General features: G+C 34.3%; 2 protein-coding genes across 2 annotated transcripts in view; one reads left to right on the top strand and one right to left on the bottom strand.

Moving 5' to 3' along the window:
• The window catches only part of Znf804b (zinc finger protein 804B), a 444,903-nt gene that overhangs the window by 17,913 nt on the left and 405,942 nt on the right, over positions 1-21,048 (top strand). The gene's annotated exons all lie outside the window — the stretch shown is intronic.
• On the bottom strand, positions 9,796-10,545 carry Tex47 (testis expressed 47). Its single transcript, XM_048334476.1, has one exon. It carries the CDS (start codon positions 10,543-10,545, stop codon positions 9,796-9,798), a length of 750 nt encoding a protein of 249 aa, XP_048190433.1.

A 21,048-nucleotide genomic window follows, 5' to 3' on the forward strand; every position in this document is an offset into this window, starting at 1 on the left:
GTCTCTGCTTGATTCACTTTCCTCACAGAGATATTAGGTATGCAGACATGTAAAGCTTCCCTAGCTCTGTTGTTAGAAAGAGAGGAGAGAGAAAATAGTTGTGTTCCTTAGGAGCAACTTCTAAAAAGAGATATAACTCATTGTTGAAAAAGGGTAATGGATAATGGCTTTCTTATGCTACTCTTTTTTTTAGTATACATTTTCAGAAAAAGAGAGAGACAGAGAGAACAAACGAGAGAAACAGATGTTGTGAATGTTAACAATAAGCAAGTGCTTCTAGAAGTAGTTGAGATTTGATTACCTCCTTTATTCCCCCAAACTCAAGGCTTATTCATTTGTTTTTGAAGGTTACCTCACCATAAAAGATGATAGAAACATTAAGTGTAATGGGAAACAAAAATACGGTCATTATAAAACTTTCCAAGTGCTCTTGAGTAATTTTAGTTGACCTGCCCTGCTATTTTGTGAATTGTCCAGATATTTATTTTGTAATACATGACATATTAGATGTATTTATAGACAAATTTAATTATTTTTTACATAAATTAATGTTTTATGAATTTATAATTATTTTAGATTGTATACTAATCTCTTATATATTTATTCTTTTAGAACTTTGAGATTTGATTCTAATTTGAAATTTGCTAGTTTATCCTCACTGGGCAAAGGAAGTGACCTAGATAAGGATCAGATTTTAGAGAAAAGTTTAAATATGTTAATCCAGGAAGTAAATACAGCACACAACATAATCTATATTATAATCAAGCTACTATGGCATAGTTGTTTGACGATAGAAATACCAACAAATTAATTCAAGACATTCCTCGACTTGTTTCCTGCAGAACAGAAATTAGAGCAGTTTTTTTTACCTGTTGTTCAATCATTCAATTTTAGAGATTGCACATTTTTATTGGAAACGTTGGGTTTTAGGTATTCTTTTCAGTAAGGATTTTAAAATACTGAGAGACATGTGCCCTAATCTCCTCTGCATATTTATTGCTCACAGCTTTCTTAAATATACTGTACAGATGCTGTTTCCTCACTCCAACTGCACTACTCAACTTGATGGATATTGCTTCTTCCTCTACCATTTTGCACATGTCAACTCTTTCCAAGTTACCGATAACCTTCTTTTCATTAATGCCTACTTTTAAAAAATGGCTCTTTTTAGCATTACTTTGAAGCAGCAGTATATATCATGGAGTACTCTTTCAATGACTCTTTTTTGACTTGTCTAGATCACCTTATCTATTTTCCTTCTCAGCTTCTGAGCAATTTACGATGAATAGTGTCTTAGACTCCTTTATAGATGCCTGTTCTTCATGTTAGCCTAACTCATGTTATCTATCTATCTATCTATCTATCTATCTATCTATCTATCTATAATCCAGCTATCTATCTCTATCATTTATCTATTCATTTATGTTATTTTAGTGTAGAGTATGGAATCTAGAGCCTCATGCAGGGTAGGTAAGCACTGTACTACTGGATTTTACTGCAGGACTTGTTTCTCATCTGTTTCAACTACACTTTGTTGTCTGCTCCTCAGTTTATTTGAACTGGTGATATCAACACTCTTGAGTCTCCATTCAACCTATGAGCTGATTCTTCAAGCTTTCACCTCTTTGTCACAAACATCCTCTGAGATTGGGGTATACATTGAGCATTTTTATTTAGTTTTGTACTGAAGTCCCGAGACATCTGAAATTCAGCAGGTTCAAAGTAGAAACTGTCATTTTGTTCCTTATACAACTTAAACTGTTGCTTCCCTAGTATCCTCTACCTTAGGGAATGCACCTCCACCAGATAGGTGTTTCCTCACTGACTTCTTCACACAATTAAGAGATCCTAACAATAGTCAGGGAAGGAGATAATAGAAGTCTATGAAGTTGAAGTATCCTCTAATGTCTTATAAAGACAGCATGGGTGTATAAAAGTGGAGCGAATCAAGAGTTGTGTCAATATCTTGCAATTTTATTGAAAATAGGATCTCTTAATTGGTATATCCCAGTGTAATTACCTAGTTCCTGTCTATTCTTGTCCACTCAAATCGGGCCTTTTGTATACACAATAGATCATGGCATTTTCTTCTTGTACTCCTCTTGAGATAAAGTCATATTATTTACATAGCTCTCATCATCCCCCTTCTAATTCAAGTCTTGTCTTAGTGATATTCTTTCAATCCCTCTTTCATAATATTATATACATTAGAGTGTATATAATATTATGTAGTAAACACTACATACACATACATAGACATACAGCTTTTTTTTTTTTTTACAGAGGCATTTCCTTGAACTTAGCAAGGTTTGGAAAACACACTGAAACTTGTATATCCACTGTAATAATTATAATAATAAATTATGATGTTTGTTTTGTTTTCTTTAGTGTTTCTGGGATGGAAGGAAAAGGAACTGCTTTCGGAGTCAGAAATTATATTTGCTTTGTTTGTAACTGTACATACTAGGCTTTATTATAAGCCTGCCACATTTTTGGGTCCATATTTGCTGGGTAAATAAATGCAGATAAAGAATAAAACTTAATATGTTAGGTTGTCCTAATAATAAGCTACAGAACCAATTGCAATATAACAACAAAGCCTACAATTTCACCACAAATTGAATAAATGATATATCAATGATATTGGAGAGTACCAGCTCGAGCCTTTGATCAGTTAAGTCCATGGTCTCTCATTTATGGCTATAAATACATACTGGGTTGTTAATAAGTATATGTGAATTAATATTTTGAAGGACTGTTATTTGACTAAGGGAAAGAATTAGGCTCAAAAAGTACTATGTATTTTACTTGTGACACCACTGAATGAAGATACAAAATTATGGAAGCTTGTAGTAGTAGATACATTGAACACTGATTAGTTTTTGAGACAAATTTTCCTTATTTTAATTTATTTGAACCTAACAGACTGCTTTAATTCACTTGTCTTTCCCAGAAGTTACTTAGTTGTATCTGAAAACATTTATTTACATATAAACAACACATGATCTATGTTTAATTTAAAAGAATTAGTATTTCATCCAAAGCTATTAATAATGAAAATATTATACTTTCAATTAATGCATATTACACACATCAGTGGGCACTTATAGAGGCAATAACAATAAAAATATCAAAGATATAAATATATTCTCTGCCTCAAGAATGGTTCCATTTTGTGAAACATTGAAAATTAATTTATTGAACATGTAATGGTACTCTATATGTAAATATCTTAATATGCAAATATATGTCATTAACGTTTCCTATCCATTTTTGCATTAAAATGAAAGCCATTCAATTTGGATTTGATGAATGTTTTTGCAAAACATTTTTACTGCCAGAAGGTGGGTCAGTAATTATTTTAGACATTTAGCTTCAATTCAACCACCTTTGTCTCCAGTTTAGAAATATTTTATATATATATATTTATAAAGTGTATGTAGGAATATATATATGTATATATATAATTTACTCTATATTATGTAAACACACTCACATAAACACATGGTAACTGCTTACAGATGATGATGAGGAAGATGAATGTGTAAATGAGCAGCAGCAATATGACAACTGTAGAATGTTATTGGAGACCATGTATAATGAGTACAGAAAAGTATTTCTAGAGTTTGCTGGTCTTTATAGAAGATTGAACTTTTGATTGATCACAGATTTTGATAAGGGAGGAAAGCTTGTTAAAGGCAAAGTGCTAGATGAGTACCATTGCAGAACAAAGAGTAAGAAAAGAGAAGGAAAAATCACAGATTAGGCTGAGTAATGATGATCAGGAATCACAGATTCAGAGCTTTGTAGATTCGAATCAATTGTTGCTGTTACTTTTGAGTGAAATGGAATCCATTGAATAATTTTGTTCAGATGATAATGTGGTTGTGAATTTTCTGTATGACTGAATCTTTGTAACATTATTTCACTTAACTGTAATAAACACTCTTAAACACACTGTTATCACACTCATTTTGTATATAAGACAGGTGCAGAAGGATAAAAAACAAGTTTGAGTTCTACAATATACCAACTTTATCTTTAAGCAACTTGACAGTAGTGGTTGTTTTCTGTATACCTGTCTTTATACTGTCTTCATATTTTTGTTTTTCTGGTGGTTGACAGGAGATAAGGGTCTCACAGATTTTCCTGCTTGGGCTGACTTTGAACCATGAACCTCAGATCTCAGCCTCCTGAATAGGTAGGATTAGAAGGCATGAATGAACAGTCATCAGCTGTCTTTTTTTTTTTTTTGCCAGTCCTGGGGCTTGAACTCAGGGCCTGAGCAGAGTCCCTGGCTTCTTTTTGCTTAAGGCTAGCACTCTACCACTTGAGCCACACAGCTCTTATTTCAGCTTTTTCTATATATGTGGTGCTGAGTAATAGAACCTAGGACTTCATGTATACAAGGTGAGCACTTTATCACTAGGCCATATTCCCAGCCCTCAGCTGTCTTATTTTGATCGCTTATGAAATAGACTAGTGAAGAAGAGAAGAAAGAGGAGAATGGAGTGAGAGAGAGAGTCCTAGGCAGGAAAAAAAGTAGTCTGACAAAGAAGTGGGGGTAGATTGATTGGCTGCCAGTGACAATAAGAAATGCAGGAACCTATGATTTTCAGATTTTGGATCAGCAATTGTTTAAAGAGTGTCTACTTTACATCAAGTTATTCTGCAAGTGACTGGCAGAGGTAGAGTGGAATTTAACAGGTAAGGAAAGATGCATTCTATTTCTACCTTGTGCTGATGGAGCTGTTCCTGGGCTTCTAATGGAAGTGTTGAGGTACAACACAAATACTGAAGAAGAAGAGGAGTCTGGTATAGTATTAAGAGAAACACTTAGAATTAAAGCAAAACCTCCTAATCCTGACCCTAAGGTCCTCTATCCTAGGCTGCTTTTTTTTTCAAATTTTTATTAAAAAACTGATGTACAGAGAGGTTACAGTTTCATACGTTAGGCATTGGATACATCTAGGCTGCTTTTTACAACCACATTTTTCTCCTAATTTTATTCAGCTTCTCTTCTGTTCTTTCTGTCCTTCAAGCAGACTAAGGTTGCTACTACTCTTGTATCCTTGCATTTGCTTTGCATTTTCTTCAAGAATATTCTGATCTTTATATATCATCTTAGCATAAATAATGCCTCTTCTGAGGTGTCAGTTTACTACTACTTACCTCCTTTGGGAAGACTTCCTGGCCTAGTAAATGAAAATTACCTAGTAATCTAATCTTAACATGATTTTTGTTCGTATAAGCACATAAAACTATCTGAGGTAATCTTTGTTTATTTAATGAGGTATGTGTCTTAGCTTTTAGAAGCCACTGTGTTCAAGGTCTTCATAGCAATGAAAATAAAATAGATGTGCAATAAATATTTACTGCTGGTGCCAGTGGCTCATGTCTGTAGTCGAAGCTACTCAGGAGGCTCAGATCTGAGGATCATGGTTCAAAGTCAGCCCAGGCAGGAAAGTCTGTGAGACTCTTAACTCCAATTAACCACCAGAAAGCCAGAAGTGGAACTGTGGCTCAAGTGGTAGAGTGTTAGTCTTGAGCTGAAGAGCTTAGAGACAGTGCTCGGACACAGGGTTCAAGCTCCAGGACCATCAAAATAATAAAATAAAATAAATATTTTGTAAATGAGCAAGTGAAGGGAGATGCATGCATTTAGCTCATAAGCTCTTAGATAGGATTTGAAGGCATGGTACAAAGTGAATTGAATTAGAAAAGTATAAAATGATATTAACAGTGTTCAAGGAAAACATCTTTATGTATTATTAATTTTTCTGCACTATCTTCCATGGAATTAGAAGGTCTTCCTTCTGACTGAAAATTACAGATTAAATAATTCTGTGCATACTCACATTCACTTAAATTGAATTCTTTATTTGTTCAAATTTTCTAGTTAGTTATGATTAAATAAAATATGTGTTGTTCACATTATGCAAACTTTTTCAAAAGTGTATGGCCATATAGGAGTATACTCATACTTACTGGAATAGTTGGCTGAAAGAGATTGTAGGCTATTCCAGATTTGTATAGTTAATATGGTGATGTGAGAGGGACTATATTGCTATAAATACTTTTATTTTTCTGCTGAACAGCTTGATGTCCCTCAGTTTTATTTAACTTTGGAAAAGAAGAAGAGTAAAATAGATGACTGGAAGGTATTTTGTGGTTTCTCTCTGTATTACCTTAAAATATATGCATATATATAATACATTAATTATATAAATCCTATTGCAAATATTGTGGAAATTTAAATAACTGACCACAAGGGGGAGAACTCTAATCCTACATTAAATCATAGAATATGAAATGATGTGCAAGCATTTTGTGATTTAATGTTGATAACAGGCTGTCTCATTTCCACTTTCATGGGCAAGCTGGAAGTTTCTACCTAATTGAAATGTGTTTTTTGTTACTAATGTCCTAATAAAGTATTGAGCACCAAATTCTATTAGGAATAAATGATAATACTCCATGAAAATGTCCAGTGTTTCTACTATTAGAACTAAGAAAGAATTTTAAATGTCATCTTGGAGATTTTCCTTTTAAATACTAGATGTTATTCTTCGTAGAATCTATCACCTTCCTGAAACACATCAATAACTGAAATTACCATAGATAATCAACAGGGAAGTCTACTGAAAAGTAGCCACATAAAACCAAAATGACTACCATAGCAATAGACAAATTGTATGTTCAGTGTTCATGAATGTTTTATAAGCATGTTATATACCCATTATAATGTAAAAATTGAAGAATGCGGGCATACCATGTTAAACATTTTTTCCTATTTGTATTAAGTTCTGAACTATGATTTTATTCAAAGGAAATTCCATCTTTCATTGAGTTGAAAGTTGCCATATGAATTCTATGATTTGATAATGATATGCCTGGACTTCATCCAGCTGAATTATATGTACAATATATGTAATATGTGATTCTGCATTTTATCAAATGTTCTGTGTATCTAGAACACACAGCTAAGCAAATCTTCATTAAAGGTTATATAAGTAAGCTGTAGAAACATCTAAATAAAGCATTTGCTCTTGAATGCAATGTGTGCTTTGCCATAGAGACAGGGTCATGTTTGTCTGTTTTGCCAGTTCTGTAACTTGAACTCAGGGCCTGGGCACTGTGCCTGAGCTTCTTTTGCTCAAGGTTAGCACTCTAGCACTTGAGTCACAGTGTAATTTCCAGCTTTTTTAATTTATGCAGTACTGAGGATTTGAATCCAGGGCTTCATGTATGCTATGCATGCACTCTACCACTAAGCTACATTCACATTCCCAGACCATTTGTTAGTTTTTTTAAAATATGTTCAGTGACAATAAATCTTCTTAGGGTGAAGGTGATATTTCAAAACAGATATTGCTACAAGTGAAGATTAAATGGAAAAATTACTAACTTAGCATATATATTACATTGTCTTATGATAAATTTTAGATGAAAGTAGAGGACAGGATTAGAGGCATATGTCTGTAATCCTAGTCATAAAGAAGCAGAGTTAGGATGTAAACAAAAAAAAGGAAAAGCAGAAGGTCTGGGTCATTTGTCAAGCAAAAGAAAGTTTGCCTATTAAGCATGAGGACCTGAGTTCAATTCCCCCTACTGAGTAAATAAAAGTGTTTATATCAGTAACTTTAGCTGCCATAAGAATCATTAAATTTTGTTATCAATAGTATTATCTTTAGGACAAATATAAAGCTCCATAAAGTGATTACTGCAAAAGATAGATTTTGTTTGAATAATGTACACAATATAATGACAAGTAAAATACATTTATAGTCCTTTATATTAATTTTGAAGTCATTTTCATGGTAGATACTTCAAGAATTGTGTAGACCCAAATGATAGTATGCTAATTAAACTGGTAAAGTTATCATTTAGATCTTCTTCCAAAAAGGATTATTTATGATTTCCTGCCAATATCTTCATCAAGAAAGCATAATGGATTAATGAAAGTTCTGTGTTAGGCAATGTGGGATAGATTCCCATCTTACTGTTGCTTGTGTATCCAGTGACAAATGCAGTGATTGGCCCACTAGTAAATTCTTGTAGATGTGCAATCCAACACTCGTACTTAATGAACAGAAATGATGAAAGTAGTTTGCATACATATTATTGTTCCAGAAAAATGTATAATCATCTACCCCGAATAGTGGCTTATATCAATAATAACCATAAACCCATCTTTTGAGCAGGAATCAGTGAGAATAGCTCATTTTTACTCAAGATAATGTTAACTGGGATGGCTTGAAATCTAAGACTGACTGTAAGTCCAAAGTCTAAATTCATTTAAAATTATACTCATGTGTTTAGTGGATGATGTTGGTGGATGGCTATGATCTTGTTGCTTAGAAACTGTGTAGACCACCTGGCACTTGGGTTTTGAGAGCTATTATTCAAGTGAACTCAACCTCAGAGATCACATGCCATAACCCCTGTGGTACTTGATTGGTTAAGGCAGTCACTGAATTCTGTGTGATTTTAAGAGGAGGGATTTAAGAAGCATACAAGATTTAAGAGGAATGTGAAGGTGATACTTCAACATGTACGACTAAGTATTTTTTGCATGACTGCTTTGGAAAATATATCATTATTTCTTATATAGTAATATAAATTTTATCCATTATACTATACTCCTATTTCCTAAGTAATTTTGAAAAGACTATTTACAAACAGAAGCCACCCTGTTATAGAGATATTCTGTCTAATACAAATAAACATTTTTCATTTCCTATACAATTTCTTTCTGGGGGGCAAAAATAACCTAATTTACCTTACATAGAATCATTAGAAACGAGATTTTTTTAATATGGCAAGGAATATGTCTTCTGTGCATCCTGCCATACACTAGAGCCAGGAAAATGTTCATACGTAAGTAATCAGTAAATAATCTTACATACATAAAGGAATACAATGACCATCTGATTGTGGATCTTTTGTTTCAAAAGCTATTTTCTTATTTAGCTTTGTAATGGTTTCAATATTATTGATTATATGGGCCACAATATGTAATCTCTAGAGCCAGTTTTAGTTTTCTGACTGCAAGAATTGTACACTAATTACTTCCTCGAGTATGTAATTCAAGCTCTTTCTACTTACATCTACTGTAGCAATCATATTACATAAAGTCATTATTGCTTTGACATATGCTAGCTTCTAAACGTAGGTTGCAAGCAACTCAAGGATTAGAACATTCTCTTAAGAGTTGTACCCCACAACATTGTACTTCTGCTGTGTAATACAATACGCTCATCAAATGCTGAGAAAATGATCAAGGATTAGAATTGTGGGCTGGGGATATAGCCTAGTGGCAAGAGTGCCTGCCTCGGATACACGAGGCCCTAGGTTCGATTCCCCAGCGCCACATATACAGAAAACGGCCAGAAGCGGCGCTGTGGCTCAAGTGGCAGAGTGCTAGCCTTGAGCGGGAAGAAGCCAGGTACAGTGCTCAGGCCCTGAGTCCAAGGCCCAGGACTGGCCAAAAAAAAAAAAAAAAAGAATTAGAATTGTGTTGGTCCCTTTTCTTTAAAATTTAAATCATTCCGGAAAAAAAAATGATGGAAGTTACTGGAAATTTATTAAACTCATTCATCTTAACATGTTGAAATTAATATCAGATAAACACATTTTTATGTGTCATACATGGTGTAAATTGACATATTACCTGTGTATATTGCAGTGTTTTTTACCAAAAAGAAAAAAAAAACATAGAAAAGAGTAACCTTTTCCTTTCATTTAAGTAGCACACATTTTGCAAGAGATCTGATGCCATCATCTCCATCAATCTTAGAAACGAGAAGGAGCAGGCCATACCACCTCAGAATCAAATGTGATATGGATGGGTTTACTATACATGTTCAGGAATGTTGCTGGATCCATTAGTTCTTCTGCTCGGCACAAATACTTTACGATTTGTTCTGGGGGAAGTAGGTCAGGAGCAACTATGTGTAAGGTATCACCTGGTCCTTTGGAACCCACTTTAACCGTCTTGAAGAGGAAGACCCCAAGTTTATGAGTCAGCGTGAGATAGTCAGTAAGAACCTCATTTAGGGACAGTGACTGAGTCACGTCATCGAGATAGATCACCGGCACTTTTATGATGGAAACATGCCAGTGCAGGAAAATCCTTGTTGGGACATCATGAGACACCGTAACAATTTTTACATTTTGGAACAGGAACTCTTCATCATCCTTCTCATGGGTTACATAATCTGAGAGAATCTGTAAAAGTGTACCATTAGAGCTCTCCAGGATATGCAGAATGGAAGTCGGGTAAATGAGCAACAATCCTGTTACTCCTTCTCCTAAGTGGTTTTTTAAAATTGTCTGGAATAGTTGTTCGTAATATTCACCAATTGCTTTTTTCTCCACGTTTTCTTGTATGCTGGCGACTAGAAACATCCTATCAAGGAGGAATTTCTTCAGCTGTAGTCTTTGTTTCTCTTCCTGAAGGTTCAAATAATTGTTTCGGGGAACTTGTGGTGATAGATGGTCCACAGGATGACCCTTTTTGCTGCCCTTCCGCGTGTGGGCCATGGAAGATGTGATGAGGTGTACTTATTCATCCAGATGACTTCAATTATTAGAGCATCACTATATTTACATTATCAGGACATCTTGTAGGTGCTGACATTTTTCTAATGATTTCTTCTGTTCTTCCCCCAAAAGAGAGCAAGTATTGCTTTATCAAATCTTACTGAATAGCAAACTTCCTTCACAGTGTCTGTCCATAAAAAATGGACAAATAAATGTTAAAAAGAAAACTCAAGTTATATCATTTTTCTATTTTCAATTAACTTTTATATGCTAGCAAATGAAAATAAACTTCCCAACATAATATAAAATAAATCTGAGGTATTCTAAGTCTTGATTAGCTGATTCAGCTTATACTTGGGACACAAGAATTAAGTAGTGTTACTTGAATAATATCAGGGCACTGCACTGTTTAGATAGAAAACATGTTGTGTTTTTTCCCCCTATATATGAACCTCCTCTTTTTAGAATTTGATTAAGGTTTAAGTAAAAGCATTATTCTAATTTGACTTCATCTTTCATATATCCCACCCAACTCCTTCTCCCTCTTCCACCCCAGCTAACCTAATAATTTGCCATTTCTTCAAGGGCACTGTGGTTTACCTGTCCTTAAAATCCAATGCTTGTCCTCCATCTTGCTTCCAACTGTCATCTCTCAGTCACTATGGAGGTTCCCTTACAAGTCCTCCACTCCAAAGTTCCTTAAAGGGCCAGAATGTCAGTAGCATTAAAGGGCCAGAGTACAGTAGCAACTCACATTTTTTACTTTAATGAGCAGCCCAAGAAACACCTCAACACCACTGTGGAATGACTGTTTCTTTTCTTAGTGGCACTTTGTTAACCAAGTATATTTATTGATCACCTGAATGGTTGAACTGAGCATCTTCATCTCCTTTCTCAATTAGAAAAGAGAAAATTATGACAGCAGAAACACCTTCTTAGTTATAATAATATACTAATCAAAGACTACTAGAACACATTTGAATTGGTTTAATGGTGAACAATTAAAAGAAACTTCTACAATAGTAGTTAGATTCATTTATTATAGGCATGATGGCTCATATTGGTAGAAACCCAGCTAAAAATGGAGGCCTTTTTATGTTGGAGGACTGTAGTCTGAGGGCAGAATTAGGCAAAAGATTCTGAAAAATAAATAAAGCAACAAGGGCTGGAAGTGTAGTTTAAGCAGTACAACACCTGCATAGGTAGCACAAAACACTGACTTAAAACTCCAGTAGGGCCAAAATGATATGAATTTAAGTTAATGTTAGAATAGAAGTAATATTTTCAACTTTTAATTTACATTCACGTGAACTCAACTATAATTTTAAAGCAAAGTTAGAAAGCATTTAATTTAAAAAGTAAGCTTTATAGCAGTGTTTTCTATGGATATTTGCATTCATCAAACTAATGATCTGTTTTTCAAAATGTGCACTGGCAAATTAGCTCAGAAAATAAAGACTGAAAGGTGATCTAATAATTATTTAATTGTGTGATACATAATATCTGACCATACCTTCATACCAAGACTCATGTGATCTCTCTTTAAAACTACACCATCTGTCTTCAGGTATTCACCTTGTTAATGTCTAATCTTGAGAGAGATCTCAGCCTCAATCTTGTCATAGCTTTGCAGGGCATACTGATGGTACCCACAGTCTTCACAATGGTCTCTTGTCTCCTTCCCCAATTTCTGGTGATAATGGATTCCCTGATCTTTCCAAATCTGTATTTGTAGCTTAGCTCAGTTTCCTTCCATATCCAATTTGTGCAATGCTGACAAGAGAATATGGAACCAGGTAACAAAGCTTTAATTTCCTAACACTGACATGATCCAAGTCACTAGGAGCACATAGAGAGCATTGATACCAGGAGTCATTTTTAATGCATTAAGTAAAACTACATAAGTGCCATTTGTTTATGCAGATGTACATACATCCATATATAGATATTTATTATATGTATACGAAATTTATAGATTTTATGAAACCATTCTTCATCTTTAACACTATTTTCTTTGAAATTTAACCAAGAATTATCCTTCAAGTTATGATTAACTAAAGACTGTACTGCCCTGCCTCAAATTTATGTTAACTTCTTAAATATTCTTTTCTGATTATAACTAAGAGAGCAGATAAGGTACAGTTGTGTCCTGAATAAAATTTAAACTCAGTTATCAGTTAACACTATCTTCCTGGGTTCTCTACCTCTTGGGATAATAAAAAATGATGTGTCACAAGGGCTGTCTTCTCCTCTTTTCTCTTGGTTTTCACTTCAAATGTTCTGGATAACTTCTGCTTCTAAATTGCTTTTAAAATTTTTGCTTCTGTTGGCATTGCAACCTGATGCCTTTCCCCTTCTCTAAATCATTGTTTCACTCTTCGATCCAAGCTTTCATGCAGCATCTCGCTGGTCATCACGTGTGCTTTTCTAATATTTTTTTTCCTTTTACAAGAAAAAGTGCAGTAATGGTCTTTTCCCCAAGTGTGTTGTGTTTCTGGTTTCTCTTTGCTTTCATATCTTTTTTCATATCATATCTTTTTCTTCTAATATAAACTTAATCAGAGAATGGTACTTCATCACTATATATGAACAACATAAAATAGCAACATTTTTCAAAAAGTAAGAATCTCTAAAGAAAGCTGTATTGGCTTTAGTTTGAAAAACTTTGAGTTAAAAATTCCCTGAGTCGGGCTGGGAATATGGCCTAGTGGCAAGAGAGCTTGCCTCGTATGCATGAAGCCCTGGGTTCGATTCTCCAGCAACACGTATCTAGAAAACGTCCAGAAGTGGCGCTGTGGCTCAAGTGGCAGAGTGCTAGCCTTGAGCAAAAGGAAGCCAAGGAGAGTGCTCAGGCCCTGAGTCCAAGCTCCAGGACTGGCAAAAAAAAATTTAAAAAAAAATCCCTGACTCAAATTATATTTCCTCTCAGAACAACTATCATCAAGAAAGAAAACAATGGGACTGGAGGCATGGCTCATGTTGTAGAATGCCAGGTGAGTGAGCATGCAAACACAGGGAGTTTAAACCCCTGTTCTGCCCCCCCAAAAAAGAAGAAACAAAGAAGCTAATAACAATTTAAAAAGGAAATGTTAACACAGATATTGATTGTGGGAAAGCAACCTAAATATATTGTTGGTGGGAATGTAAATTAATAGAATAAATATGGGAATTGATATAAAAGTTTACGTAAAAGTGTACAACTTGAACCAACATAGGACCCTGACATACCATACTTGGGAATATTCCAAAGGAATGTAAGTCAGTGTGCAACAGAGGTAACCACATGATCAAGTGTGCTGTATGCATACAATGGGGTATTGTTCAGCTAGAAATAATGGAATTATGTTATTTACAGTAAATGGGTGCACCTGGAGATGGTCATGTTAAGTGAAAGAAGCCAGATTGAAACAGAAAAATGCTGCATGCTTTCTCTCATAGGTTAATTCATAAACAGAAAATAGCATAGACAGACAGATAAAAGTGAACTCAAATATAAGACTATAAAGGGAGGCAGAGTTGAAAACATGGGGATAAGGGATGGTGTGATATACATTATAAATCAAACTACATTATATAATGTAGTGAATTATAGTGTAGTACATTGTAAGGATGTACATTATATATCAAACTACATTATAAGCATACATGAAAATATAATAAAACCTATTTATACATTTTTTAAATTTGTACGTTTATACAATAGAACACAGAGTTGCATCTTTGAAGGATGAGGTTGAATGTATTTGTTATGGGGCTTAGTGTCATTCTTTTGTGTTTGTGGGTGAAATGTCTGCAATATTTTACCCACTTACAAAATCAAATGATTAGCCTGTAATCCTAGTTACCCAGGAGTCATATCTAAAGATCGTGATTCAATGTCACCCTGGGCAGGAAAGGACATGACACTCTTATTTCCAATTAACCACCAGAAAACTGGTAGTGGCTAGCCTTCAGCAAAAGAAGTTCAGAGACAGTGCCCAGGCTCTACATTCAATCCCCACCAGGACTGAGAAAAGAAAGGAACAAAGGGAGGGAAAGAGCAAAAGAGGGAGAAAGGAAGGGAAAGAGGGAGGGAGGGAGAGAGAGAGAGACGGAGAGAGAGACAGAGGGAAAGACAGAAAGACAGAAAGAAAGAAAGAAAGAAAGAAAGAAAGAAAGAAAGAAAGAAAGAAAGAAAGAAAGAAAGAAAGAAAGAAAGAGAGAGAGAGAGAAAGAAAGAAAGAGAAAGAGAGAGAGAGAGAGAAAGAGAGTAAAATCAAATTTTTATCCTTGCACTGAGCCCAGGCAAGAAATTCCATGAGACTCTTATTTCTAAGAAATTACTCAGAAAAAGCCAGCAGTGACACTGTGGATCAAGTGGTAGAGCACTATAGCCTTGAGCAAAAGAAGCTCAGAGACAGTGCCCAGAGTTCAAGCTCCAGGAGAGGCAAAAAAGTCAAGTTATTTAAGTGCAATTTATATGTATGTGTGTATAAATATATTTGAATGTGAACTTTACATATTCCAGATATTAATCTTTTACCTTTTTTTAAAAATGCCTGAAAGTGACCATTTTTGTGGTTTGACTTAATATATTCATAAAAAGTAGATTTTACGACCCTAGAAAATATGCCATATGTGCCATAAGATATTTTTCTGTGCTGTAAAAACATATTTAATTGACTTGATTCCTTTAATTGTGGTTTTATTACTAATAACTATCAGAAAGGTTTAAAGGGTACTTAACTTGCTTTCTCACCTTTCATAAGTCATAATATGAAGTGTCATGACTAATAGTGTGACACGGTAGGAATAGAAACAGCATTAAGTTTGTACAGTTTCTGATTGATGGACAGACAGATGTAATTACAATTACACATCTTTGAGTGTCACAGTCATGTGTTTCATATGTTAAAGGTCAGTTTCTTATCCTTATATCATGGCTCAAATGGAACTCTTCTATCTATTGATCTGGATAAAGAGGCATTCATATTATTCTACACAGAGTGATCTTTTCAGAGAAGCTATTCAAGTTCAAGTTCAAACTACTTGTTAGTGAATAGGAACTTAACGATTCTAATACTTTTCAATCATCCTGCTTTTGCACCTTATTATTTCACAGCAACTTCCTTCATATTACTCCACAGCATGCACTTGTAACCCATGTCACCCAGGATATATAACTCTTGCCTGAAGACTTTATACAGTGGCTTTGTTCTCCAGAACTAAATGTTTCTGAATATGAATTCAATGTGCTTTTGTCTTTGTAAGACAGCACAGATAGGAAGGATTAAAATGATAAAATACTATTTAATGGCACACGCTAGATACTTTTATATGCACTAATTAAGCCTCCATCAATTTTATATTGTCCACAGATATTTGATCATAATTTATAAAGAATTACACTAATTAATGAAGTAGTCAAGTCATTTGCACACAACTTTAACTTACTATCACCATTTCACTCCGAGAAAAAGGGAGGTAAATTATTCCTTGCCCTTTACCTGACTGTTCACCTCTCATCTACGGCATGATCACGTCTCTGGAAAAGGAGGATATTGTATGGCTTGGATAAAGGAAATTTAAAAGGAAACTAACACATCATTCTTGTGATACAACAAAATCCATATGTAGGCTATTGCCTACACATTTATCTCAGATTCACATTACTGGAGTGTTAGGTAATATAACAGGCACCAAAACAGCACATGTGAAAGGAAAACACTGGTCCCTAATTTCAGGAGCTTAGAGTCCAGTAGGGGGATAAAATGTACATGAGCCTAAGAAATTTTTTTGGAATGAGGTAGGGAAAAACAGCAAATACCATGAAATGGTATCTAATACTTCAGGAATATTAGGTAGAAAGGTCAACTGGATTTTCCTGGGAAGCCTACATTTGAGAATGGACTTCTGAGAACCATGGCTAGGGAGTACCTTTGAGAATGTACCATGGATTTCTCTGGAGCTTTTTACATTGCTGAATTTGAATCTACCTGAAATACCATACTTCTGTTAACAACTTCAGTACAAACTAATTTGTGAGTCTGAGTTAACTAATATATTCTTAGAAAAAAGGCAGTTATAACAGCTCATTTTAGTAGGGATCACAATATTAATTTTCACTGCTCCTCCACATGTATCAACAACTGTTATATTTTAAAACTTTGTTATATTTTAAAACAATTTTATTTTTGATAATGAATTTCTTGCTAATCTATGCCATATGCCCAAACCCAATTCTTGGCATGAGCAATATATGTTATTATAAGCTTTTTTATTAAAGGTCATGGTTGCTTTTGAATAACAATGAAGTTTCATTTCTGTTTGAAAACAGTATCAGGGAAAGGTCTTTGTGTACTGGTAGTACACAAAGTACTTTCATAAACATCTCACTTGAAATAACTCAAGATTTTATGGATCTAGGAGGAAAGATACACTATTCAAGCATGTATGAAAAAATATTGATTCTATTGCCTCTTGGGTTCTACAAAATATTTTTCCATTTCTTACATGCAGTTTTTTGAATTGCTTCATTTAATTTTAGTTTTAATGCCATAGATGAAAGAGAAAGATTTATGGATTTCTCTTTTTGCCCCTTTTATTAATCACATTATAAAGTATCAACAGTAATGCTCTGTCCATGTAGGAAGAGAAAGAATATGAAGTTTGGACAATTTTTGATTGATTGGCAGATACATTTAATTATTTGAATTTTCTACTATGACCTTATTATCGAGCCAGATGTCAACATTGGTGAAGTTTAGAAGTAATCTTTGTCTCATATTTTATATTTTTTTCTAAGTGATTTCTAAGAAAATTTTCTGTTAATATATTATATTAGTGTTAAGATGAACAGTGCCATTTCACTGGTTTGGTGAAAGGTCGCATGGTGTTACTTCATTCAAGACTCCTAATGGGTAGAAATAGGAAAATGATGAACTATAGTTAAGGCTGAAGTAGGAGGAATTTTAATTAGGATCATCTCAGAACTCTTGACTAAAAACAAATGTAGGTAGACAAAGACATGGAAGATAAAACAGTTATAATTACACAATCCAGAAATATCAGTCTATAATATTGCACATACTTTGGAGAGCAATGAATGTCTGTAAAGGATTTAGCCCAGAGTTGCTCTGAACTAAGGCAATGGTCAAGACTGAGAGAAGCAGATGAATTTGATCAACCATATGTGTGTGATGAGGTATGCCAGGATTTAGAGATGACTGCGGGTTTACACATCCATCACTAGGAGAACTAAGAGTTTCTTTTTAAATACAGATGGAGAATAGAGGAGAACAACCTGATTTGAGAGGAGGGAACATTTTTATATAAATTACATTGGAATTCCCCCAGAAATATCGAGGTATTAATGGAAAACTGAAAGTTAATGACCTTGAGAATTCTGTACCTGGGATGCAAATTTGATAGTCATCTACACTGATGGAAGGACTGGAAACATAGGAATCTGTATGGTCATGAGATCACTGAAGGATAGAAAGTCAGAAAGGGTAGCATATGGAATAATAATTTTAGAAACTGGGCAAATAAGAGGCAGCAAAAGAGGCTATAGTTGATGAGAGAGTTGAAGAAATGATGGATCATGAAGTTTGATGTGGAAGAAAGGTTTCAAATGGGTAATTACCATAAAATTCTACAGAAACAGGTCAGAAAGCTAAAGGAATGAAATTGTCTTTTAATATTGGTAATTTCAAGTTTCCTAAAATACTTTATGGATTAAAAAATGATTGAGGGGATGCTTTATTACAATAGTTAAATAAATCAATGCCGAGCAAGTAGTTGAGAAGTAGTTACTTCTGCACAACATGGAGCAATAAGAGGGAGGAAAGTATTCTGACAGTGAATTGTAGAGAAGAAAGATTACAGGACACATATGCTACATGATCCTAGGTTTTCCTCCATTAAAAGATAACATGATGTATTTTTTCCTGAATTGTTTTTATATCTATCTATGAAGGTAAAGTCTGAAAATGAAATAATGTACAAAAACACTTGTAAAAGAATTTAAAATAATAGCTTCAATTCAGAGATTTCAGAGACTGCAAATAACATGAAAGTCTGGATTATGTCAATTATTACTTTCTTCACTAGTGTTTTCTGTTTCCATAACAGATGCAAGAACTCTAAAGACATGACTTACTAACACTTCCATAAATGTTGAAACAGGTGATGTAAACATATCTTCATTTATAAAATTCAATGCACATTTAAAAAAATTCAGACTATTGAGGGAAGGGATAAGGATGGGAGGATGATTAAAGGGTTGACACTGATCATGATGCAGTGTATTCACATAATATCTTGTTGAATGAACTTCTTTTTATAATTACTTAAAAATGAGATAAGAAAAATATTTGAGTGACATTAAAGTTGTTTGAAATGTACAAAATGATTTTGACAGGAGTAATAAGTTCACAATTTTAATGCATGGTATTTTGCTTAAAAGTTCAAGCTTCAGCACTGGCAAGAAAAATAAAAAGCAAAAAGTAAAATAATATAAAGTGAAGAACATTAAACTAATCTGCATTTTTTTGCTAGGAAGATAATTTGATCACCTTTTCAATTAATGGAAAGATGTTACAAAGAGTCTTAGTAATGTCCCTGCCCTGAAATTAGTAACCTATACAACGTTGACATAAAACATTGTATGTGAAATAGTGAAATAGAGAAATTATATCTCTTACTTATTTTTCAGGATATAACATAGGTGCTTGAGTTGCAGTCATGGTGCCAGAGCTATTCAAAAATCAGTTACAAGAATATTATAATGCTTATTGGAGGTCCATTTTAAAATCACTAAATGGTTTTAGGCAGAGAAGCAATATATGCAGGTTTTATGTTTAATTACAGCTAGTGTACTAACTATATTCTGAATAGTTGGCAAAGATAACTTGTATTCTAGAATGTCAACTAAATATTTCATCCCTAATATGCAATGAGCATTTTAATTAGAAGTTAGAAAGTCAAAAGTATTTCTTTTGAAAGTATCAATCATGCTTTTTAAAATTGTGCAGAAAATGCAGAAATCCATAGAATCTATATATTGTTATTATATCTTATTGTTTGGTTTTGTTGTTTGTTTTGCCAGTCCTGGGGCTTGGACTCAGGGAATGAGCACTGTCCCTGGTTTCTTTTTGCTCAAGACTAGCACTCTACGTCTTGAGCCACAGTGCCACTTCTGACCTTTATATATTTTTTAATGTGGTGCTGAGGAATCGAACCCAGGGCTTCATGCATGCTAGGCAAGCACTCTACCTCTACCACATTCCCAGACCATCTTATTGTTTTTGAGATACAGGTTTGCTAGGTAATCCAGGTTAGCTTCAAACTTGCAGTCTGGCCTCAGCCTCCTAAGTTCTGTGTATCAAACACCGTGTTTGGCTGTCCTACCAGGGATTCATATTAATAGTTTGATTTCCCACACACCCCTCAGGAGACAATCCATGGCTGCTTCACAGACTCTTCACCTTCCTTTCCTCCTGACTTCATTTTTTACAAAACTGGTTGAAGTCTCCATGTCTTTCACAAAGAATCCTTTTCTTTCCATTCGTCTTCTGGATCCCAGGTTCAATTCCTCACTGTTTCCCTCTACCTTGGAAAAACAGAAAACCTTCCCTACTCTTCTCCTTGCTCCCAGGCTCTTCACCTCCAATCCAGCCTCAGGTTGGTTGGCTACTAATGGGTTTACAAAAAATTCTTTTTTTCTAGAAACACACTTCCAATCTAACTTTGCAGCTCACAACAAAGAAATGTGCTTAAACTAAAAAAAAAAAGTATCAATCAAATTCTGAACAATCATATCATTTGTATTTTATGTGACACGGGAACTATATTGTTAAAAACAACAGTAAACTCTAAGTAGTTCTATGGTTGTATCCTACTTAACTCATTATCCTTTCATTTGTTCAGCAAACATGTATAAGCCTACAAGTCTTCTAGAAGACACTGGATTCAGATCTCTTTTAAATTCTAAATCTAGATGGTTTCATAATGCTTCCAAAACTATCTCTACTAGTACTAGCAGTTAGTAGACAAGTAAGCATTGTATACTATGTATAATACATATATACCATATATTATATATAACATAATATATAATAGTATATATATATGATATATATAATAGAGATGGACTAGAGTGTACTAAGTGTGGTAACGGGTCAAAAGCACCATCTCAGCTGGGAGGGAAACATCTATCATGCATTGTCTTCTTTCAGTGGAGACAGCTGCTAGGGACACATGGATGCCTGTCTGATCCTTGCCTTATCTTTCACTCTAGAACTTTGTAGTGAAAACAGTCTTCTTTCAGTCACATAAAGCTGGTCTAATGGAAACCACTTAAATATGGACTCTCCTGGGAGAGTGCCCAGACAGAAATTTCTTGGGTTCCCTGTGCCTTTTGTGTTGAAATATAGAGAAATACATACTCTATGCTTCTTTGTAAAGTCTTTTGACAGGACTGAGGCTTGAACTCAGGACCTTACATTTTCTAGGCAAGTGTTC

The sequence above is a fragment of the Perognathus longimembris genome, chromosome 2 (genome assembly GCF_023159225.1).
Source record: "Perognathus longimembris pacificus isolate PPM17 chromosome 2, ASM2315922v1, whole genome shotgun sequence".
NCBI lineage: Eukaryota > Metazoa > Chordata > Mammalia > Rodentia > Heteromyidae > Perognathus > Perognathus longimembris.

Bases quoted from the DNA above. Each gene is read 5' to 3' on its own strand.
- Tex47 (XM_048334476.1), bottom strand. From the start codon at position 10,545: ATGGCCCACACGCGGAAGGGCAGCAAAAAGGGTCATCCTGTGGACCAT.